At 38.1% G+C, this 25,322-nt stretch overlaps 1 protein-coding gene across 5 annotated transcripts in view; it reads left to right on the top strand.

Annotated features, from left to right (window-relative positions):
- Positions 1-25,322, top strand: part of CDK5RAP2 (CDK5 regulatory subunit associated protein 2) — a 101,082-nt gene that overhangs the window by 9,485 nt on the left and 66,275 nt on the right. For 4 of the 5 annotated variants that reach the window (XM_050926885.1, XM_050926882.1, XM_050926884.1 and 1 more), the window contains exons 4-14: positions 239-349; positions 1,556-1,632; positions 3,301-3,424; positions 6,176-6,330; positions 8,758-8,920; positions 10,542-10,595; positions 11,055-11,174; positions 11,817-11,909; positions 14,223-14,441; positions 20,416-20,586; positions 21,539-21,712. In XM_050926885.1, coding sequence (XP_050782842.1) covers positions 239-349; positions 1,556-1,632; positions 3,301-3,424; positions 6,176-6,330; positions 8,758-8,920; positions 10,542-10,595; positions 11,055-11,174; positions 11,817-11,909; positions 14,223-14,441; positions 20,416-20,586; positions 21,539-21,712 — 1,461 coding nt within the window. Of the gene's footprint in view, positions 1-238; positions 350-1,555; positions 1,633-3,300; positions 3,425-6,175; positions 6,331-8,757; positions 8,921-9,299; positions 9,387-10,541; positions 10,596-11,054; positions 11,175-11,816; positions 11,910-14,222; positions 14,442-20,415; positions 20,587-21,538; positions 21,713-25,322 lie in introns of those variants that run through there. The other variant, XM_050926886.1, reaches the window with a different exon arrangement.

Below are 25,322 nucleotides of genomic sequence, written 5' to 3' on the forward strand. Positions count from 1 at the left end.
GTACTTGCAGAATATTAATTTATTACTTTTGACTAGGATGGTGTCAAGATGACTGTCTCCATTTCTATTGTTGGATAACTTTTTAAGTAGGGACTTTTTTTTTTAACATCTCATATCTTCATGGTCTGTTAATTTGTGATCTTTATTACTTTGCCTTTTGCACTGTGAGGAACTAAAATAAATACAATATCAATTTTACTTGTGAAACGTGGCATAGTTTATTTCTCTTCTTAAACAGCAAATAACTGACCTGAAAAAAGAAAACTTCAACCTAAAGCTTCGTATATATTTTCTGGAGGAGCAAATGCAGCAGAAATTTGATGGTCCAACTGAAGACATCTACAAAATTGTAGGTATTTAATATCATTGCAGGTAACTGTGTATCTTTCCAAACAATTTCTACTGTCTGAAAAATTGATGTTCATCCTTTATTGGAAATTTCAGTATTGCCAGTTCTTTTCACTTCTCCAGTCTAATTATATGCAATAATAAAGGGATTAAAATGACCTTTATACAATATGAAAGATTAACTTCAATTTTTCAGTACTAGCTAACGAACAATTAAATTATTAAAACAATAAATCAGAGCGTCATTCTCCTCAGAAATCTTAATTTAAATACCTTGTTCTTGTGATTATTGGAGTCTTCTCATTCAGTTATATCACTGATGGTTAGTGTTCACAATGTAATCTCCTAGACCAGTCATAGCAGGAAGAAAATGAAAGGTCAAGTCTGCTACCTACACCACCCGAATGTCGTACATACATCTTCTGAATGTTAGTTATTTTTCCTGCTATGGTACTTAGAGGAGACGTCAAAGTGACAAGAAAGCCCCTGCTTCCCTGGAGAGCTGGGCGGCTTGGGACCCCGCTCCCAGCTGGGAGCTGGGCCAAGAAGCCGAGGTGGCTTGGGATCCTGCTCCCAGCTGGGAGCTGGGGTTGGCGGGGAAAGGGCATGAAAGCCCTGGACAGTTTCCCTCCTACCCCTGCTCCCTCTGGGGAATGGGCAAGTCACAGGAGGCAGCCCCTTCGGAACCTCTTAGGTCAGTGGAAATGCTCTTGGTGAGGAAACGCACTGGCATCCCAAGCAGGGTAGTGTGGACATATGGTGGCTGTAAGTTAATGTAACATTGGTTGACTTAGGTTTGTAGTATACACATGCCCTAAATAGCGTGTGTAGGCAAAACCACTTGTATGGCTGTGAAGAACTCAAGGTAACTGGGTTGATGTTTTTAAAAAATGACAAATTTTCTTGTGAGTATGGTAAAAGGGAAAATAGTCTTTAATGTTGTTGTGTGATATATATACTGTGGCGTTTTAATATTATGATTTTTAAGAAGCTTTAGAGACTTTTGAGACTATTTTCAAGTCTTGTAAAATAAAGACTCTTTTGAAGGCTAAGAATTGGAAGTAATTTCCTATTTCCATCATACTCTGCACCTAATTTGTTTTTGAATTTGTTGTTGCCTATTACAGGAAAATGTAATCAATGTGCAGGGTGAACTTTGCATTGCATTGGCTTGTGTGGCATTTTGTCATCTAACTTTGTGTTGTAGAATATTGAGCTGAAGGTTGAGGTAGAAAGTCTGAAACGTGACCTGCAGGAGAGGGAAAAACTGCTCATCAAAGCCTCGTAAGTATATTGTCTCTCTCAGGGTCTGCAACCTTTCTAGAACTTAGGATTGCCAAGAACTTGCCATGTATATAATGAGTTGTCTTGGTACCCTTCATACATGAGGATCCCTGAGGATTTTGCAAACTCATGTTTAGAAATTGCTTCACTTATCTCTGGAGTGAAATACAGTGATTGTTTAAAAGCACAAAGAACCATTACATAGTTAGAATAGGCAGTGAAGAATATCATATCGTATTGAACCTCCAGGAGTATTTTCAGGTAGATAGAATGTAACTGCCAAAATTTGGGACTGGCTTAACATCCCAACACTTGTAAAAGATGAAGATGTCCTGAGAACTTAATGGTCACTTGTCCTCAGGGCATCTGTTTTGATATCTCATCCAAAAGATGGTACCTAAAGTGTCATTGTCAGCAGTGGTGGGACGTTAGTTCAATACTGATTGAAAGTGAAACATGCCACTTCCCGTTCTTCAAAAATCTAAAAAATGTGCACATTCATTATTATTAATTTTTTTAAAATCTGGGTTGCTAGTAAATTTGATTAGAATAAGCTCTTCCAACTGGTATTATCCAGTGAATATTTAACTCGATTCTGACTTTATCAGTATGTTGTTCAGATTCTTGATTGTGAATGTTACTGTATCTATGTATAAGCTGGAAGAGATGTGTATTGTAGAAAAAGTGGATGGCTTGGGAGGACTGGTAATTGGATATAAAACTCTTCAACTCCAGGTGCCTGGTTGATAACCAATCCAGGCTGGTAGTGACTGAAAGCTGTTACTATCTAACAGTTGCTAAGTGGCATCTGTTCAATGAAAGTAGGTCTCTGTGTAGTTCACCTCACAAAGTATCAAATTGTCACTAATGAGTCCTCTCGTTGGCAGCCTGAGAGGCCAAGTTTCTAATGGGGCCCCGAAGACTGAATTACCCAATTACCCTTAAATATGGTCCCTCCAGATTATTGTCAAGGCATATTGCTGGTCAGTGTAGGGAATCGTGCACTACCGAAGCTCATGATGGGAAGCAGAATTGAGGAAAAATAGGTAAAGCACAATAAAGGTAGGATTGCCACTTCATTACATAAGAAACACCAAGCAAGTCTTGAGTCTTTTTTTTTAAAAAGCACTCAAAACTAGGGAAAAGAGAATTGGGTAGGGATTTATATATATGTGTACCCTTCAACTAGTTCATTTTCGGTTGTAATGCTGCTTTCTGTAGAAATTTAACATTGCCAGAGGCTTGAGATAATTTTTGAAGCTTTAAAAGCATCGAGAGTATCATTTCTTCGATAATTTATATAAATGTGATAAACGGCTCTTATCAACTGTGACAAGACTTGTATGGAGAACTCTCATTGCTTTACATCAAGCAGAGACAATGCCCCAATCATTGTTCTATAAATGTGGACATGTATATTTAATCCTTAAAGTAACATACAGAACATGCAGGTACATTGGAATCCCTCTGCCCATATAATCTGCGTGCCCATGCTTTAAGTGCATCATACTGTGCAGCCATAATCTGATCGTGCTAGTTCAGTGTCTGTCACCTATGTAAAAACAGGAAAGATGCCCAATTACCTTATTTCTCAAAAATACAAGCACTAATTAGGAACATGATCTGCACTCTTTTAAATGTAGAGATTTCTACATCTTGTTCTTGCAGTAAAGCAGTTGAAAGCTTGGCTCAAGGTGGTGATGCTGAAATACAGCGTGTGAAAGAAGAGGCTCGTAAGAAAGTACAACAAGTGGAAGAAATTCTCACCAGCAGAATAAACCTTTTGGAAGAGGCAAGTCTCCAATATTGAAGAGTAATTGAATTAGTTATTGACTCTGCTGTGCAGAGCTCCCTAGTGCCTTTGTGCTCTCAGCTCAGATATTTAGCACTGTGACCTGCTTAAATGCTGCTTTCAGAGACGCTGTTTCAGCTTCACTGGAAAAATAGCCAGAATAAAAATACAATAAATGCCGTGACTGGGGAAGCTTTGTCAAATATTATTAAATCTCAGAATGTGGAAGATGGGCAGAGCCCCACAAAGTACTTACTCCTCTAATGGATTTTGGGTATGTTTAGAACAAGGCATATTATCTCCTAATTGGGGTTGGGGAGTCCATCTCTTGCAAGGTAGGCTTTTGCAAGAGAGGTGAAAGGTTATCTGTGATACCTGGGGTAGTGAGGGATTGGGTTTTGAAAGGTCTTGCCAGCAAAGTCTCCTTGCTTTGTTAGGAAAGTGATAACCATGCTGCGAGAGGTGGTGTCTTTCTACAGGTCCAGTAACTCTAGTGTTAGAGACCTTTATATACCGGTATGAGTCTGTGACATGGAGACTTCTAAAGTTTGTGCTCAGTATATGTGACTGGGTTGTGACAGGTCACCTGCAATACCTATTTCTAGAAAGATGGATTGAGAGGTACTATTTTGTATTTTGCTCACTCGCCTTCCACTCCAGTATCTGCTTTGGTGCTGGTGGGAATTGGATTATGACATCTCATCTGCCAGGTGTTGACTGCAGCAGGAGTCCGGTAGCACATTAATTTGTGTCTCTCTGAGAAGATATCTTAGCAAAAGTTTCTTGAACTCCTCCGTCAGTGACGGGTTACCTCTGCCAAATACTGGTCATTGATATGGTTCTGAAGGATTAACAAGGGGCTTGCCCAAGTGTTCCCAACTAATTTATGATAAAACCTGCTGTTCTGGGACATATGTTCACAGTTGAGTGGCCAGACATTGGGAGCTCTCTGACAGTCCCTTCCTCGCTCTTCCCTCCTCAAACAAAAGTGTTTTCTCATCAGGAAGGGAGGCAGAACCACTCAGCAAACAAATTTATATTAAGTGCCCTTTGCTGGAAATGCATGTACTTAGTTCCAGAAATATATATTCAGCATATATTGATAACATATCACAACCTGGAACTTGTATAATTTGTCCAGGAGGGTGAGATTTTGTGCGTGGGTGCGAGTTCCTTCTCTGAGAAAAGATTTCCCAAAAGATGTATACTTGATGCATTCTGACATATTCCAAAGGTGTATACTCTCCCACTCAGGAAAAAAGAGATACTCTAAGAGGTATTGTTAAGAGCTTCAGGATTGTGGTCTCTGTTGGGATGACTTAGTAGTTTCCCTAGATGGAGAGAGCTCCTTCAGAGGGATAGCAGCTACTCCAACCTTCCATTAGTTTGCTGGAATCTTAACATTTATATTCTCAGAGTGTTCTTTTGCACTTCACTGGTGTTATTAACTTAATGTCAGTGGGTGGAGAGAATCCTCTCTATGCCAAAAGGATCCATCAGACCATTGTTTGCCTAGAACTTCATCAAACGGAAGATTGGCAAATATTCTCATATCAAGGTTATTTTAGTGTTTTCATACAACTTGGAAAGAATTGTGTGGGCCTCTGAGGCCAATTTTCTTTATGCTTCTGAATCAGACAAACATAAGAATATTATTAGTCATATGTTTATATAACACCGTAAGTTTACACAGCTTCAAAGGATATAGCCAAGCCATGTTCTCTGTCCTGAAGAGGTTTTGTTTTAAAAATAAATACACACAAGACGTAAAACAACTTTTCAGGAGTGGAGGGGTCTGGGCATTACTAATGATAAAGGATTTCCTAAAGAGGTGCTCCCCCCCCACCAGTGAATTAAAGATAAGTTTACTTGGCAGATAACAGGGAGACTGTTCTGGGCATAGGGAGCAATGCTTATAGAAGGCACAAAGGCGAGAATGGGAGGAGTAAGGAAGATTGAGAAGTACATAGGGAAACAAAGACAATATTGGGGAAATGGCTACAGGATATGTTAGACAGTGGTCCAGCCACTTGGTTGTTTTCAACATAACGACTAAGATCAGTTGCTTCACGTACTCTGGGAGAATATGTATTCTCTTTATCACAGCCAACGTCATCAGAAAATTCCTGAAGAATTTGGTGAGAATTTACAGATCTTGCCTATGTTTTGGCTGGTGTTGGGGAGGAAATTGTCTCTGTGGGCAGCGTGTGCTGATTGCAGTCCTTGGTGAATAGTGCGGACAATATATATTGGAAAGGGCACTTCTTGCTTCCTTCATAGCTATGACTATCGATTTGATCTTTTGCAGAGTAAAACATTTCCTTGATTTAACATCTCCTTGATTTTTGATTGTAAATATTTATTTCTCAAGTTCAAGAGTTGTAGGATATGCCTGCATTATCTGGTGGAAAAAGCAAAGCACTGCAGCTGGGAGAACGCCGTTCTGTTTCCAGGTCCGCTACATACTTGCTGCAAGTCTCTTCACCTCTTTATACCTAATTTTCTTTATCTGTAAAATGCAGATTGTATACTCATTACTCACGGGTGCGTGTTGAGGGTTCATTGATTAATGTTTACAGAGCACTTGCAGATCTTAGTGAAGGGTGAACTAGAGGTGCAGAGTATGTTGAGGATGTTAAACTTAATGATTAACCATATACAATGCTGGGAAGGGAAATGTAGTGTGGAAGAACTTGCTGAACATTGGGTTTTAATGTTCCAATGCCTTATGCTTGTTTATTTTGAGTACAGAATCTTAAAGCTGCCCAAGAAGAAGTGGAAAAAGCCTTTGCAGTGACAGAGAGGGAGAAGGTTCTAAGATTGGCTGTCGAACAAAAACTCTCTGGAGTTACAAATACGCATCTGAAGGAGCTGGATAGTATTACAGAACTGCCAGAAAAAGACAGGTCGGACTTCTGTTGGTAATCTTGCTAACTAATCGAAAATGTTAATTATTAAAAGGTGATAAAAACAAACCAGTCAATATGAAATAGATTTTAAGGGCTTGATCCTACCCTCAGATATATCTGAGATCCAAGAGCGTTAATACATGTGTTGTAAAACGAGTTGTTGAACAGACACAGCAACCAGTGTTACAAGCTACACGTTTCATAGGAAAATTGAGCCTTAAATGTGGTCTGAAAATGAAGAATGGGTAAGGGCATGTGACCGAGAAACGCATGCACTGCTTTAAAGCATGTTCGTGGCCACATTGCTTTTTGTCTGTGTGCAAGAATAATATGCTTATTGAGCCATTGCTGAAGGGGGGGAGGGGGCTATGATTTGTATGTTTGTACCCATTTCCTGCTTTCATGGTGTTCACATGCTAGTCAATCCCATTGACATGTCCATTGAGGTTAGTAATTCTAGCAGGAATAGAAAATACTGTGCAGCAGTTTGGACTGTAGATGCTTTGGTCAGTTTTTGGAGGTCTTTGAGTTAATGGGAGATGAAAAGTGCCTGAATCGTGAGTTGGTGACCACGAGGCAATGTGAACGTAGAGACAACTTGGGGGGACAGGGAGCGATGAGGAGGAATATCAGTTTCTGTGCATTTTTCCTCTTTACAATTAAAACTTCATAGGTTCTGTGAATATCTGTGATGAAAATGTATATCTAGTCAGCAGAGGTCCTGGCAAAAGTTTTCAATTGTCAGTGAGAGTCTAGGGGAGCTCTTAAACTCTGTCTTCATGGGCTTAACTGTAACAAATGTCTCTTCCGATTCTTGGATGCTAAACTGCACAGTTGGTCCACACTACTAACATATTTGTCCGAGTCCTTTAACTTCCTATGTGTGTTCTTGCAGTAGTGTCTAAAACAGACTGCTGGACTAATAACAGGTTTAGGTGTGATATTTCATAAATTGTCAGATATAAATGTTGGAAAATTGTGAATCTGAACTCTCTAGTGGCATAAGTCATTAACTTGCCCTAATAAGTCTTGATACTTTACCTTAAATCATGCTGTACTGAATACAACAAATGCTTGATAATTCCTGAGATGTTCAAATTGGGTAAAGCGCTAATTTCTAACTCTAGTAGCTTGTATGAGAGCAGCTGCTAAATTGTGGGAGAACAGGGTGATCAGAATGTCTGTCTCAATTTTTATGGTCCAGTATTGCATTGATCTACTAGGTATAGATGCTTGGATGCTGGATCAGTGCAAATACTTGTGGGCATAGAAAACTTGAGAACTAAAGGAGAAAGTTTACTGTAAGGGCTGAAATATTCACTCTGTGTGGGTTTGGCAATGTAAGAGTCTAGGAACTTCAGTCTTGAATTACAACCACAACTATGGGAGGCTTCATTTCAAAGTGTTATTCCACCAAACACTGGTGGTGATCCACCGCTTTTGCTACATGGCAGTGGATCTCCAGCTCTTAGTCTGCAGACCACTTCATTGGAGAATGTGTCTGTTGGACCTACCTGTACTCCCAATCCCTCCGTTATTTGATCAAAAGATTTTGTTTGGTAGATTATCAGGAAGAACTCAGACTCCTAGTGGTCCATGGACAGTGGTTTGGGAACTGCTGTTAAATGGGGCTGAAGATTCAACTGTGTTGTGTTTTTATTTTATTTTTATTTTATTAAATCAATAGAAGTAAGTTAGATGTGATACAAGCACTTGATTAAGGAAGGGGCTGTAACTGACATTTGTCATCCCATGCTGTGCAAAGACATTAGAACTCTAATGTGCTCTAGCTTACATACTTCCTTCCAGCTATATTTTAATATATACATGTTCTGCCATTCATTACTTTGTGTGTAATATGGAAATTGATAGGAAGTGGTCTGTACTGATGACTCTTAAATATTAGAGAGCATTTAGATACAGTAATCTTCATGTGGAAAATGTTAGGATGAAAGGGTTAAGCATTTTACTTTCTTACCAGTACACCTCTACCCTGATATAACGCGACTTGATATAACACAAATTCTGATATAACGCGGTAAAGCAGTGCTCTGGGTGGGGTGGGGCTGCGCACTCCGGAGGATCAAAGCAAGTTCAATATAACGTGGTTTCATCTATAACACGGTAAGATTTTTTTGGCTCCCGAGGACAGTGTTATATCAAGGTAGAGGTGTACTTGAAGAGTATTGTTACTAAAAAATAAAAAATTTATTTTTAGATGACTTGATCTATTAGTTGGTTGCTCTAAGTTTTCTGGTTACTATGGAGGGCAAGAGAGGGGATTGGTAATTTGAGAGTGCTTTCCAAAATGTTACCAGTTCTCTTTTTCTTATGGAAGGTTGCCCATAAAATCTACCACAGTGGTTTGGTATTTAGTTTTAGATGATGATGCAAAATTAATATCCACATCTTGTGATTTTTTAGACTTATAGAGCAACTGACTCTGTCTCTGAAAAGTAAAGAAGCTATAATTCAGCACCTTGAAGAGGAAAAGTCTCAAAGTGAATCTTGTGATGGGAACTTACCTGCAGAAAAAATCAGAGAACTTACTGTTGCTTTGAGGCATGAAAAAGATAGTGAGATAGAGGTGAGGAAACTGACTGAAAACTTGACTGTTACAGATCTCACGTGCTTTAGGATTTTAAAGTTTTTAAGGATAACTGTAAATAAGTGACTAGAGGCCTCCTCCACCCTATAACGTCTCCATCCCAAATTCCTTTCGTTGGTCACCTTGTAGCTTTGGCAGCCAGTGTTGATCACTACTACACTTTGTGCTTTTCATTGTTTAGATGTCACATCGCAGAGTTTTTGTTTCATTGTTGGGGGTAATTTTATGTTTTCTACACAATTCTGTAACACATATGTCATTGTCTCATAATAGATATCCAAAAATAATCCTGTAGATGTTTTGAGCTGAAGCCAATAGGCATGTAATTCTTATTAAGGCTTTCCCCTTTAATAGAGAACTCTCCTTATGTAATACAGAATGTCACATGACAGTTAAAATGATCTCTTCACTGTTGTGGTCTGGATGGGAGGCTTTGATAGTAAAGGTAGGCATAACCAGGTCTCATGGAAATAGAGAAGACCAACCCCCAAATTCTACAGAGGGAACTATGTACCAGTCACCTGTCTATTTTACGTGCCTGGTGGAAAAAGTCAAACACTATCTTGAACATTGGAAAAACAGAAGCACGTCTTAAGGCTAGTTTGATGTCTTCAAGGCTCTCTCCAAACCATAAATGAGGATTGATCTACCCCGGCTTGATTTGATCAAGAATATCATTTTTGAGGTTCACCGGGCTTAACATAGTTCTTTTAAAATCAGTTTATGGCATGAGGGCCAAAATCAGTTCATTTATTATTTGGTGACTGTGGCTATATCCACTTTAGAAACAGTATTCTTTTCTCAGGGTGTAAAAGTGATGAGAGAGATTTGACTGGTATTACTGGTACAATAAATAACCTTTACTGCACTATCCTCTTTAAAGCAGCGGTTCTCAAACTTTTGTACTGGTGATCCATTTCAAATAGCAAACCTCCTGAGTGTGACCCCCGCCCCCCTTATAAATTAAAAACACTTTTTAAAATATATTTAACACCATTATAAATTATAGATTCAAAGCGGGGTTTGGGGTGGAGGCTAACAGCTCACGACCCCCCATGTAATAAACTTTTGTGACCCCCTGAGGGGTCCTGGTCCCCAGTTTGAGAGCCCCTGTCTTAAAGATATGTAAAAGTATAAGTTGCTGCTGCTTCTCTCTCTCTTTTCTGGGGAAAATTTACCCCCTCAAAAGTCTTAATTAAAATGGAGCAGTTTTTAGTAAATCGACTTTATAAGTGTGCCCTGCTGTCATAGATAACTGCCCCTTTAAAAATGCATTTTTGTTAACTTGTCAAGCACAATTGTCATGTGTCATCAAGGAACATGGCTTTCTTTAGTTTTCCATAGTGCAATTCTGTAGAAAGATCTCCTTTGAGAAAGTTGTTTTCTAGAAGTCTACAATATAGTCTTGTCAATAATGTTGGAGTCCTATAGCTATAAATTTTATTAACTAACTTGGTTTGGAGGCATACTTCTCTTAACAAGCTACAAAAGAGAGTCTGTATATGAAGAGTCTGTACTCTCTGATTTTTAATGATTAATGATGGTACCCAAAAGCTTAAAGTATTTTTACTTTAGAGTGACAACTATTCTGTTTTTATAGGCTATTAAAATGGAACTTAGAAATGAGAGAAATTTTTTTGAAAAAAAAATCCAGGTATGTTTAAAACTTGTTTCTCTTTGAAAGTTTATAACGTATATGTTGGGGTCTTTTTTTTTTTTTTTTTTTTCCTTGTATGTTTTCTTAGACGTAAAGAGTTAGTAATTCAAATTGGATTAATGCGGAACCATTGGCAAAATTTCTTTTGTTGTATTGAGAGACAAAGCAAAGGCTCAGCCTATTTCCAAACAGCAAAGTAGATAGGAGAACTCATCAAATATTGAGATAGTATGCTTGATACTCATGCCCATCCTGGTAGATCAGCTTTCCTTTGTCATATTCCTGTCACAGATCTGTAAGGAGACATCTTAGGGTTGGTCTATAGTCTGCTTTAATGGCTTGACTAATGAGATGTAAGAACTGCCTGAGCTGGTGCATTTTAATACATACTGTGCATTTATGGTGTATTTTAGTATGAACTTTTTAACTTAGTGCAACCTAATGTAATCTATTTAGTCTCTTCAAGAAGAACTACGAGAGAGGGAGAATGAGCTTAGTATTGAAAAGAAAAATGGTTTGAAAAGGGATAAAACCATTCAAGGCCTAACTCTTGCATTAAAAACAAAGGAAAAAGAGGTATGTTGATTGTATGTTTCTGGTTAGAAGTATCCAGGTAATTTGGAACTAATCCATCTGAAGCCACTGTCTTTCAGTTGATTTGAGTAGGCCTTGGAGCAGGCCAGTAGTGCAAATTCAAACAGTTCTATGGAAGACTGTAAGTCATATTTGCTATTTGAAATCAGAGTGTACTGGCTGGGGTTTTGATAATGGCCATGGAAAAAAGAGACATCTCTGAGCTGATACACTTGCTCTTGAAAGATGGGAAAAGAGAGCTTCTTACTGAATCGTCAGAAGCAATTGTAGAGCTGGCAGAAAGGCACAAGCTTATAATACCTTGTGTGGTGAGAATGAGCTTAATATTAACAAAAGCCAGGGTAATTGGGGGCCACCTTCAGATATTTGTGGAACATTGTGGACATATAGCACACGTTATTGAACTTGTATGTAGAGTTATTGTACTGCTTTCTCTATATATAAAGCTCAGTTGGGCATTTTCAGTGATTTATAACTTTTTTTGTTTTACCTTTTGGGTGAACAAATAAACAATTTGATAATTTATTATTCAGCTCTGCCCATTTAGAAAGATCTTTGTTTTGACACTGTCACTTTGGGGATACTTGTATTCATGCATCCATGAGTATTTCTTTTTGTCTAAAGAATGAAGAACTTAATTCTGAAATTGAAAATCTAAATGTTTCATTGGCTAAGGCAAGAGAGGCCACACACAAAGCTCAGATCCAGAAATTCAAGGTAAGATACAAACCATTTCAATTGCTTTTCAATATTTTCATGCAGAAGGTGCACTGGGTGAAGAAACTAAAACTAATTTAAAATGTTTACTTGTTGTAATTGTTAAGCAAATTGCCTAAAGTAATTCAGTTTACATTATGGAACACTGAAAGTACAGGTGTCTCATTACTCTCTTGTTCCTCAATTCTTTTCTTAATAGCAACTGTGAGAATGAATAATTAAATTAAAAAGAGTAATCTTTAAATGTAAAATTAGAATAGATTTTCATAAATTTCCAATCATATGGAGGCATGGGTAGAAACTCCATAATTTAGGTGATGAAGAGCTTTCTTATTTAGTGTAGGAAGAAAAAAAATCATTAGCTTTGGTAAACTCCAGTGATCAGTTTAAATTTGTTGATGATCTCACAAGTGTTGACACTACTGTGGGCCATGCCAGGGAAGATGGTAGCCACTCAAATTCTTTCTTTTCTTTCAACTCTCAACTGGTGGTGCTGAGTAACTTCTCATCCGCCACAGAAGTCTTTCTTGAGGGTTTTTGCAGAGTTCTTTTGTCGTTTCTTCTGTTCGCGTATATGAGACCACTTGGGAAGATAGTGAAAGATTTTGGGCTGCATTTCCATAAGTGTGGTGACGGCACACAGCTGTCTCCTTTTCATTAGCAGACTAGGAGTGGGTGTGTGAGACTTGGCATTTTTGTTTTGTTTTGGTTTTTTGTAATAGGTGTGAATTGTTTATTTTAGAACAGTGGAATGTTTGTAATAAAACAGTGGACGTTAATAACTTCCATGTGTGCAGAGGAGAAAAGGACTTTATGGTAGTTCTTGCAATATAAAGGGCTCATTTTATGGAACAGCAAGCCTATGGTAAAATGAATATTGGACTTAAAAATAGTTCACACAACCAAACATCATATCTTATTTTTTATGTTTGTGCATTTGTCTTCAATCCAAAAACTAATAAAACACAGATTCCCAAAGTGAGTGAGTAAAATAACACTCATTAAAAACAGAAAATGATGTTCTGTTATGAGATTCCTTCTCTTCCTGATCTCTGTGGAAAGAGACGCAGGAATGTTACATGTGCTAATGTATGTGCACCAACGCTACTGAGGTATGTCTACACAGCAAAGAAGAACCTGTGGCTTGAGCTTGCTTGGGCTGTGGGACTCTCCCATCCAGCAGGGTCCTAGAACCCGGATGCCATCCCAAACCCAGAAGTCTATACAGCAGTGAATCAGTTCCACAGCCTGAGCCCCATGTGCCCGAGTCAACAGCCATGGGCTTTTTTTGCTTTGTAGATATACCCTGAATGGCCTGAATCTTAGTGACTGCTGGCATTTTTGCTTTGAATTGCATTGAAGCAGTCACAATCTAATGAAACAGGAGCTTTTAGCTTAAAAATTAATATTGCTCTATAAATTGATCTCAGAAATGGAAAATTTTTTTTTTTTTTAAAAAAGCAACACACTAAAATTGGTGTAAATATAAACTGTTATCCCCAGTTCTGTTTCAGATAGCTTTTGGCCTCTGAATGGATATGTGGCTTACCCGTTGGAACCCTTGCAGTTTTATACCAGTAGAGTCCCGTTTAGTGAAATATGGTCCAGCCACCCTTCCTTTTATAACTTTTGGTTTTGTGAGGTTTTAGTTTTATAAAGTTGAAAACTAAACTCTCCTGCCTGCAGAACCAACATAGCCTGGTGGGTGGCAAAGCGAACCTTTCCCCTCATTATCTTGCCGGATAATTTCAACACTGCGTTGAAGGGACCTCTGCTCTGGGTCAGTCAGTAAATCAAGCTGCATGGCCCAGTCCTTCATTATCATTTCTGCTGTGATCATTAACAAGGAGGCCAACTACAGTGGCGCATATGATCTGAATTGAACACTGACTGCCTTCCAGTTCATATGCACAACATGCTTATGACTTGGTCACCCCTGATAGCCTCGATTGAAACTAATGACCTGGATGTGAAAAACTTTATATACTATTATCACTTCCAAAAGCCCAAAATTATTCTTATTTTCACTCTAGACTCTTTTGCAGTTCAACTTTTATTGTCTAAACCTTAGCTATCGAATTACTTGTTATCCCAACCTGGATCTCATTGAAGGCCTTTATTACACTGAAAATTATCTTAATTACCCCAAAGAAGGTAATGTTCCTATGCTATTTCGATAATTGATATTGCACTGAATTTTGCAAGTTGAATGAAATGTTGAAGGGAGAAAGGGGAAGGAAAATGGGCAGGATTGTAGACTTCTGAGCTTCATAAAGTACATGTACAGACTATGGATGCTGCTTCCTCTTCTAGGGTGCTGAGGATTATCAAGCTCTCTTGATGGAAAAAGAAACCCTGCTAGCAGAGCTGCGTTCCGAAAACCTTACAAAAGATACGGAGAACCGTAAACTACAAAGGAGGATTAAAAGGACTGATCAAGAGCTGAATGATTTGAATCTAGAGAGAGAGAAAATGGAGAGGGAACTGGATGAAGCACAGCTACAGAAGAGCAGAGGCGACAAAACCATTAATGTTGTTATCACGTTTTTCTATTTTTTTAAAATAGTGGATGAAGTTTACTCTAGCATGTTTTTCTTTTCTCATATATTCACTTCTGCACTCTTTAAATTTCAATTGAATCGTTCTGAAAGTTAAATGCAAATGTCCAAAGTCAGTCTTCAGAAGGACATGGCTGAGAGGATTAAGACAAGTTTTGGGGTGTATTTAAGTTCTAACTAACTGGGGCATGTTCTTCGGATCTTATTTTTAATTAAAGACCTCTGGTTGAGTCCTATATAAAATCAGTAAATAAGTGGTAAATGGAAAAAGTTAATTTTTAGAAAGTCTCAATCTTCCTGTAGGTAGAATCTCTAATTTATCTAGTAGTGTACATTTATGATGATTTTGTTGTATCTGTCAGGCTACATCTTTTGTAAATTGTCTTAAATTACACTACTCCTAGCTTTAAACTTTTTTTTTCTTTCCAGCCCTGTTGTTGTTTGATAGCAGATTATTTAAGGGTTACAACCTTGAGCTGAATTCTTGCTTGTTTTTACCATCACATCTTGTTCTCTGTAAATTCTGTACTTTTCAATTTCCGTTTCTATTTTGTAAAAATCTCATTAACAAAAGATTGGCTGCTCACAATCCAAAACGAGCATTAAGTGCTGTGTCTGTTTGTTAATTTCTCTGAAGCTCTCTACTTTAGGACCTTTCACCTTGCTTTCCTGTCTAGACTAGTACATTCTATTTCAGAAAGCCAGGCTCCTGTAACAAAGTGAAAGAGCAGGTTTCCTTCTTTCCTTATTTTAAGTAAAAGCTGTGCCTCGTGCTGCGTGCCTAGCTTAAAGCACAACTTCGTCTACTTGTGTGTCTTCTCACGTGGATTTTATTTTAATCTTCTCACCCGCTGCTTCAGTGAGGGCTGGTTCTTCTGTTCTGGCAACAGCATAAACAAAGGAGATGAGCTTTCTCCATTGAGCATGGTCAACTCACTAAAAATCCCTATTGCTGCCTTTAAGCATTGAGCCATGTTGATTTACACAGAAGACAGAATGAGCTTGCATCTGTAGACAAAAAAGATTGCATAGACAGACTGAACTGTTTATTATTAAAGGGTGTATAGTTACATAGTGACAGGCTGGTTATATGAAGGTGTCGATGAGGTTATGCTCTGTATTAGAGCAGCTTCTGCCACTGTTAAATGTTCTCTGCTAGGGCACTGTACTCCAGTTATTAAAGGCCTCTCACTGTACCAATTACATACAAAATTTACAGTAGACCTCTTGTAATATTGTCTACATCCAGTAGAGGGGTCTCTTTCCCTGTATAAACAATATATATTTTTCTCTACAATATCCGTTTATTTTAGTTATAGCTTCAGTCTGATCTCAGGTGCGGTTCATTTGCCATCGCAGAATCTCTGTCCCTGCTGCTCCTTGAAATTTCTTCTGTGTATTGAGGTTAGAAAAAAAAGAGAATGGATGATTCCTGTTATTACAACAGCCATAAAAAGCACATTTTATTGATTTTAAAGTATTTTATCTTCAACTGTCTTCTCTACCCAGAACCTTCATCTTCTCTTAAGGGAGCTAGAATATAAATGTATACAGGAAGGACAGGCTTGAGTGGGGGTTCACATAGTTACAGCCCTTGGAGAAGTCTGTCTGACTCAATTATAGCCAAGTTCCATGTAAGTGATTAAGTTCCTTGGGGAAAAGTGTCCCTGCCAAAAGATGAGCAGTCTTAAAAATTACATCCCTGATCTACTCCTACTCTTAGGTAGTTTCACCACCTCTGCTTCAGTTTCGGAGCTGCAAGTACATTTTGGATCTAACATTGCCTATGAATTGTGGCTCACTGAGTAGAAGGTATGTGGGAGTAAAAATGTGTGCTAGAATATCTTGCTCTGTGAGAAACAGAAAACCATTTCACTGATCTGATGCAAACATTTTATGTGAGCAGCCTTAAAAAAGCTGTTTTCAGATGGACTGGCATACAGTTAAATAGATATAAAACTAACAAAAATGGATCTGAACTGTATAGGAACCCTTATCCAAATCCATAGTTAGATGCCATTTCATCTCTTTCCTGTTTTTACTTGTTTGGGATATTTTTAGTGACCTTTCACACAGAATAATCATCATAATCTATTTCTGTAAGTAACAATATCAAAACAAGCTAGTGGGATTCTGTGTCAGAGAGAGGCCCATGAGGGGTGCCGCCACCCAACTTCTGACCTGGCCAGTATAGAATGATCAAGGATGTATTTTGATAGAGTGTGGCGTAGGCTTGTGCATTGGAAAAAGTGGAAAAGATCAGTTAAGTTTAGTATATGAAAGACTATTGGGATTTGTTCATCCAAACCATCAACATAAATCATTAAGATCTTCCTTATGATGAATAGGAGTAGGGCCTCTCTTCAAAATGGCTACTCTATCCTACTTCTATATCCTTTTTGTTCAGTGGATTGTTAGCTAGCTTCAACTAATTAAAAACAAAACAGGAACATCAACAACAAAAGAACATACCACCCCAGCCTTATATATTAGCTCACTTAATCTATTTTTTATTTTTTTTTCTTTAAGAGGGAACTATCTTGAGACAGTATCTCAACATTATCAGCTCTGGATAGTTTAGTTGCTAAAACAATCAACTATTGAGATACACCTTGTTTAACAAACTGCTTCTTATAGAATGACCAGGAATAAAGATCAACACGTCTTAAATATCATGTGCATCAACTGTCTGTATGTATATACAACGTGGTCTCAATATTAGGTAAAATTCAAAATCTATGAGTTTGTTCAAGCTGTAATGGTGAAATATGTTAAATAGCTATTCTACCCTGTTTGAAGTACAGGCAATTAAGGTATATTTCTCAGTTATAGTCATATTTGATCAGTTGGTTGGGAAGTGCACAATAACTCTTTAGCCAGAATTTACCACTCGCTCTTCCCTCTTGAAATTAAACTGAAAGAGAGGTTTCGAGGCTTCAAGCCTTAATTGTTCACCAACCTGTTTCCCATCTGACAAAGACAGGGAGGCGCTCACTCCTGTGTTCAACCAATATTAGTTATAATGTTTCACATTCATTTTTTCTAAGTTCAACTAACTATCATTAATCATAGGAAAAATCCCTTGAGACAGAGGTTGGCAGAAAGCATTGTAAAGGGCTGTAGCTACCATATTATCCATGCAACTCACTGTATAGAAACCAATAGACTTTCTCCTATTCAAGCAATCTACTGTAGTGAGGGGTGGTTTTGTGTGTTATAGAATCCTAGCCTATGCAAAGAGAATAAATTTTCAGTTCCGGTCATGGCTTAGTCTAGGAGGGATTTGGAAATCTCATGGGCTGAACTACTGTCTCTACAGATGGGCACACACAATCCTTTACATTCTCTGTTGAGGAACCACTACATGTTGGCCATTCAATATCCCCCTTCCCCTTAGCCAGTAATATCTGTTACTCCAGGGAGGAAGCAGTCTCTGTCCCTTTCTTGACAAGTACTGCTTTTTACATCATGTAAGGAGGAGGAAAAAGGTTCTTTTCTGTCCATGCCTGCTTATGACTTCTCTCTATGAAGCTATTTCTGACTTCTGTTTATCAAAGCTAATAATTTTCTGGGCTCTAGGAGAGTGTTAGATCACAAGTGTTTAAAGTCTTAGCTGCCTAAAACAAAATGAAGATAATTTATTCAGTTAGTCTCCAAATGTAGTGGGGGAAAAATGCAAAAATTAAAGTCAAGGTGTGAGGTATAGAATGCATCACTAAAATCAAAGCTCTTCAGTCAGGCCTTGAATGCCAATTTACATGTTGCAAATGAATCTGATTGATTGTGACCCAAATAAGGAATTCCATAACTTGGAGACAAAGGCAGCTACAGTCATGAGATTTCATACCACCTCAAAAAGATCATTCTGTCTCTACCCTTGAAGCTGTATTAATGGTCACTAACTAGGTGGAAATGGACATGCATTTGAGGACGAGTGTATGTATGAGAGCGATGGTGGTAGTGCCTTCAGCAAACACAAAGTTTGGGACTGATCCTGCAGTCTTTACTTAAATAGTCTCTACTCCAAGCTCGTAATCCCACTGAACTCAGCTGGACTACTTGCTATAGTTAGTTTGCAGATTTGGGGTCTGAAGTGGCTATTAGTGATTTCTTAAAGTGAGTGCCAATATTAAGCTCAATAAAGTAAAGCAAAAGGCAGTGTAAATAATTGATATTTAATGGACAAAACAAAATAATAAGGGTCTAATGTGAATTTGAGCAAAGCAAGTGATTAAGTCAAAAAAATCACACAACTTAATAAACAGATTGCCCATAAAGTATAACCATTGTTGTTTCTCTATACTTAGAATATGAAGTAACTGTGATGCGTTAAATACCAGTCTGGATAAATGTTCTTTATGAGTGACTACTGTGTGTGCAATATGCAAAATATTTAGAACATACAGTATTTAACACACACACTTCTTTAGTAATGAAAGATAAGCTAGTGTTCCGTAAAACTCATCTGGCTCTACGGGATTTTAAAAACGGTTAAAGTAACGCAAACTAGTGTATATTTTAAATGACATCAAAGCAATTTTTGACAACGGCTCTTTTGTTGCTATCTTCTTCCTTTCTATTATACAATCCTTGCATTGAGTATTTTTGCTCTCTACTGTGAAATAAGATTTGTCAAACAAGACCAATATAGAAACAAGACCGCTACAAGGCACAAGCTACCCCTCCTTCCCTTCTGACTCTTGAAACTTCTAGCAAAATCAGCATAAACAGATAATTTTACATGGAATCAACTGATGACTGATGCTGGAAGTAGGATGGGGGAAGAGGAAGACTATGAGAAATAAAATTACTGTTATGTTTTTTTCCTTTGTCCTATGCTGCTGCTTTCCTCCATCCTGTGACTGGAATCTGTCCAGTAATAAGATACACTGTGCTGGTGCTTGATTCTGCAAACACTCTCCTATATATAGTTCCATTGTTTTCAGGATCGATCCCTTTAGTGGTCAAATGTTAGAAAGTGAACATGTTTGAAACACTCTTTGCCCAAAGACTTCTGATGCGGATGCGCCCTCTTGACCCCACGTGTAGCCTCACCTGTAGATGAAGGACTTCAAACAGACAAGGGAAATGATTGATAGGAGAATTAGGAAGGTAAATAGGTAGAACATATGGAAGTTTGTGACTGTCTCTCTGACAAAATAAGAGGGTAGTAGTATTTGTATTACAGTAGTGCCTAGAGGCAGCAACCAAGATTCTGGTCTCATTATACTTGCCATTGTACATGGATCCAGTTAGAGACAGTCCCTGTGCTGAAGATCTTACAGTTTAAATAGACATGAATTAGATGGATGGGAAACTGAGGCACAGAGTAAGTGAGGGTCACACAGGATGCAATTATGGAGCCCACTCCAGTGCTTTAATCACAAGACTTATTTTTCTTCCCTGGTTGGTGTCTAAAGCTCATGCCATAAGGGAAGGGAAATGTTTTAACACTTCTGCCTTTTGGTTAATGCAAGAGCAACTAGTAAAATAACCTTAGTGCAAGGATTTCCATGGTGTGAATGGAAGAAGGAAAAGATGACAAACTGAATTACCACTAAGCCATTTTCTCCTATTTCTGGCAAAGGCGTAAAATTGCTTTGATTTATGAAATGAGTGTTCATGCTGACTGACAGTGACAAAATGTGTGTGTGTGAGAGAAAGAGATTTTCTACTGCCTTTGAGTCCAGTCATTCTGAAGGAAAGGCATTAAGACAATAATACCATAGATTAATGTAAGACAGTATTGACACTTCACTCTTAAAGTTTTATTGCCTAAACTTTATTCTTAAGATGCTAAAAGGAAGACAGTGACTTGGATACATTCTTTAGAACACTCAGTGATAGGAGTAATTTAAAGCAATGGAAAGTTAAATTAATAACATGGGTTGTCACTCAAGTTTTTTATGAAGCTGATTTTCTAAATATTCGATTTCATCTTTTTGTAGGACCTTAGAAATCAGCTAGAGAAATTACATGGTGAAATGACTGAGAGAGAAAAAGCAGTGGAACATCATTACAATATTCTTTTGAGTGAAAGCAATCAGAAGTTGCAGAGTCAAGAACTAGTTATCAAGCGACTAACAGACAGTGTCAGTCAAAAGGATCTATTGCTTCAGGTAGGTAGACTTAAGCTGAAATGAAAAATGAAAACTTATCACTTGATTTTGTATGAGGAATGATTACAAAATCCCATTTTTGTTTGGAATTGCTGTTGATTTTCATGATAATACTCTACTTTTTATAATATTGTATTTGCAGAATAGATACATAGCTGTGTGGCTTTCAACAGGAGTTCTTATTCAGATTTATGAAATTTAGGACAGGGGAGGGAGGAAACTTTGCCAGTGTTCATGTAGAGATTTTGCTGTTGAAACCAGGTGCTTTAAAAGCTCCCAAAGCATCTAGGGTATTCATAGAAATGTAGTGCTGGAAGGGATCTTGAGAGGTCACCAGGTCCATCCTCTCACATTAAGTCAGAACAGGTGTTTTTCTAACCTCATCTTTAAAACCTCCAGTGATGGGGATTCCACACCTTCCCTTGGTAACCTGTTTCAGTTTGTTCCCCAGAAACTAGAAGTTAAGGAATGGGTATTGATACTGAACTGCTCTCTCATCCTTATGAGGAACTCCCTTCAAACCGGGGCTAAGGGACATTGTTGGGCAGCTCTGGGGATACCTGTAGTGCTTAAAGATATTCTATGGATAAAAGATGCTCTCTAGCAAAGTCAGTAGGAATTGAGGGTGTTTGCATCTTACAGGATTGAGCCCAAACTGAGTATCATACTTTAGTGTATCAGTGCTGCTAATTTGGCATTTTCTATGCTCCCTAATTTAACTATTTAAATATAAAAGAATTTTGAACATTTTGGACATTAATGGCAATCAAAGAGGGTCAATACGCTATCTTTTTCTCCTGTTGTGGTCTTACATTGGACTTTCCACCAGACAACAAAGAATGTATTTGAAATAAGTTGCTTTTGAAGTTTGTATTAATTGTTATACATTTTTTGCACTAGTAATACTAACCTTTGCAGGATTTTCATTCTATGCATTATTTTGTTTTGCTAGAAACTCGATGCAGCAATTAAAGAAAAGGATGTAGAACTTCAAGAACTTATTAAGAAGTGTAAAAACCTTTTAAAAGCTAAAGAAGATCTTGAGTTGAAGAATGAAGACTTAATAAAGGAAAAATGTGCTTCCGAGTCTCAGCAGTCAATCATCAAGATTGTCAAAGAGCTGGAGGTAAGTTTCACTAAACCTTGGCCTCTACAGATAAATAGAAACATTGGGCCTGATCTGCCTCCTATTGGAAATCACTGGGGATTTTCCCATTGATTTCAAAAAGGTAGGATCAGGTAAATTGTAATGAACCTATATAGCATAGGGCAGTGTTTTTCAATCTTTTCAGGTTGACACAGCCCTTATTTTGGAGGGTAAAAACATACTATAAAAGGGGTCTTTTATTTTATGTAAGAGTAAAAAGTGTATCTTTGATAACAATGGCTCTACTTTGTGTGTGTTTCAAGACGCTGTTTGCGGTGCTTTTGTAACCAAGTTGGTCCAGGTCAAGGTTCTTAGAAAGACAAAATGGATAGAAAGAATACATGACCTTGAAGGATAAGGGAGTAGGGGAGTGAGTTTTTCTTTGCTTTGAAACATAATACAATTTTCAATACCTTGTGACCGTTTTTGACCTCTTGGGGGTTGTGATCAACAAATTGAGAAACAGTGACATAGGGTAATAGAATCAACCTATTATAATTTAGGGTAATGGAATTAGCCAGTGTAAACCAGGATTAACCCATTAAAATTAACTCACTTCAGGATTATTATAATTTGTGCAACTGATGAAACTTTTGTGTGGCAGGAGGAAAGAAACCAGCACTTGATTAATCATTTCATCATATATTTTCTCTAATAGCTGACTTCATAGTCTGAAAAGTGTATATTGCTATTATTGTTTACATCAGAGTTCGGCAACCTTTCAGAAGTGGTGTGCCGAGTCTTCATTTATTCACTCTAATTTAAGGTTTCGTTTGCCAGTAATACATTTTAATGTTTTTAAAAGGTCTCTTTCTATAAGTCTATCATATATAACTAAACTATTGTTGTATGTAAAGTAAATAAGGTTTTTAAAATGTTTAAGAAGCTTCATTTAAAATTAAATTAAAATGCAGAGCCCCCCGGACTGGTGGCCAGGACCCAGGCAGTGTGAGTGCCACTGAAAATCAGCTTGTGTGCCGAAGGTGGCACGCGTGCCATAGATTGCCTACCCCTGGTTTACATAGTACCATAAGCATACTCTGCACCGAACACTAGTGAATTATGTGAAAATACAAGTCTGTGTCCCAAACAATTTAAAATGTGAAGGCACAAACAGGCAAAATTCTGTATAACGCAGAACAGATAGTTGTATGGTCACTACGGCTGGAATATTTCACTGAACATTTAGGTTTTTGGACGTGTTACTGGAGGAGGAGAAGGGAGCTTGGTGTACTTCTAACAGGGAAGAGGAAAGAGTGTACAAAGTTGAGTGAGCAAAGGAGACAAAAGGAGCAGTCAAGTAAGACTTTTTTGTACAATTGGAGCAGGAGATGTAGGTGGAAATGAAGGCAGATTTAAGGAAAGAATACTATACTAAGTTAAAAACGAAACTAGTACAGAGACTTCTGAAGTGGGGACATGTGGTGAGAACTGGAGGATGGATAGATAACGTGGCAGTCTTTTTCATTTGACAATATAAAGAAGAATTAGGATGGCTTATACATGTCGCCAGAAACCTGAGGTCATAATACAGTATATACATTTTGGTTACTATATATAGTACTCTGGTACCAGCAAAACAATCGCATACAGATGTGTAAGTTTTTAATCCTATTGTGAGACATTACCTACTGTCTCTGTCAATGTATGTTTTTGTTCTTTTAGTGCTTTTATCATGTGCAGGTAGAGAACAAATAGGCTTCATTTGAAGGCACACATTAAGTTTCTTTTCTTTTTCCTATTATTTCCGAGAACTGTTTAAATTCAAATCTCCAAAAGGCCAGTTAAATAGATCAACAAGAAATGCACAGCCACTTCCAAATAATGAAGCAGTAATCACTTCACTTGTTTCACAGTGTACCATTCATTAGTGAAACCTGCTCAAGGACATACACCTGCTGCGCTATGTAGACTGTTGAATTAATTCCCTATGAGGGTAACACCACCATTTGCCCTGGGCAAACCCAAAATGAATTAGCAGGGGTCACATAAGCACAGGCTGGGACTTAGTGGATGGGTGGTAAAACGTATCAGTGTTGGCTACAGTATGCGGCAAACCCATAAGCAGAAAAAATAAAACCTGTGAAAAGTCAGAGATTTTGCCTCTATAGTTCTCTGCAAGAGAAACACATCGAAAAAAACTGACTACACTTCATTCACATAGCTGCCCCCATGAGGAAAAAGTAAGATGCTACAATAGTGGACTCACATAGAATTAATGAAAATGAAAACTAACTGCCCCCTTTTCAACCCTACCATCCCATACAGGTGTACAGCCAGAAACGAGAACAATGACAAATGGAGCTATGCATAGTAATGACCCAATGCCAACTTCTAATCACTAATCCATTCTCTTGTGCTAGTTCACTCCTTGACTGAGAACAATACCTAATCAAAGCCCATTCTCCTCTCAGCTCCACCAGTGTCTAAGATCGCACCCTGGAAGAGCCCATAATGGCATATTAATAGTACATCTTTGGACACTGATTATCCAAAGCTGTGTTCCCATTGGCTGATTTGGCCTCTTTGATGAAGTTACAGAGCTGCACTGTCTCCCAGCCAAGTGCGCAGTTGGAATCTCATCACCAATAAATCCAAGACACTAAATCCCATATTTTAGCCTAGCTGCTGCTTTAAAGTTTAAGAAACTAATTTGGTAGGTGCTGCAACATAGCTTTTAATATCTTTTTACTTTCAAAAAGTAAAGATAAATTTTAAAGCAGCTCATCTGAAGCACTGCTGGATGCCTTGGCCAGGATGGCGCAGATAAAAGGCAGGTTCTAACTGAAGTTTGGATTCGTGAGCCACAGTAGTGAGCTAGTGGAGCGAGAGCGAATGTGTGCACTGGTAATTAGGTTAGTCATGCAACTGCTGACTCCTCCGATATCTGTGAAGTCTCAGAATGATGCATTGTGGGGTTTACCACTAGGGAATGCAGAAATGCAATGGACTCCTATGTAATTTTGAAAATATTTGTTGTTTCTGTACTTAATGCTCTTTTCCCCATTCTCGCCACACAGGCATGTTAGTGGGGCCATTTGTCACAGAAAAGTATTTTAATTCAGTTGTTCCAACTTTGCAGTTCAATTTAGTGCGAACCAAAAGCAACAGAATTTATGAGATGAGGCTCTTGCCCAATCCTTTAGATATGCTTCCGGGCTCTGGTGTTAAAACAGGGTTCCCATTTTGTAAAGCACGTGCTTCAGTAACTGGGGTCTAAATTGATTTTGTAGGTGTAAATAAAACCTGTATAATTATTGTAATGTAGCTTTTCTGTGCTAATGCACCTTTCCAAGAAAGTGAGCTACTTTATACAACCCTTGATGCTGAAATAAGAAATTTCGTTAGGTGATACCCCCATGGTAAAGCTGACATCTCTGCTGGCACAAAGCACATTGCAAATCCTGTCATAAGCTCATTGTTTGTCTTTTGTTATAATTACTTCAGTATTTAGGGAGTTGATACTGTGTGATCAGGGAATTGAAGAATACCGTGTGCATGCAACTGTGGTGTTTAATTTGCTGTAGTCAGAGAATTATAGTCAATGCACCAAAGCTATTGATATGGCTCGAGGATAGCTGTTGATGTG

This window comes from Gopherus flavomarginatus, chromosome 17 (assembly GCF_025201925.1).
Source record: "Gopherus flavomarginatus isolate rGopFla2 chromosome 17, rGopFla2.mat.asm, whole genome shotgun sequence".
NCBI lineage: Eukaryota > Metazoa > Chordata > Testudines > Testudinidae > Gopherus > Gopherus flavomarginatus.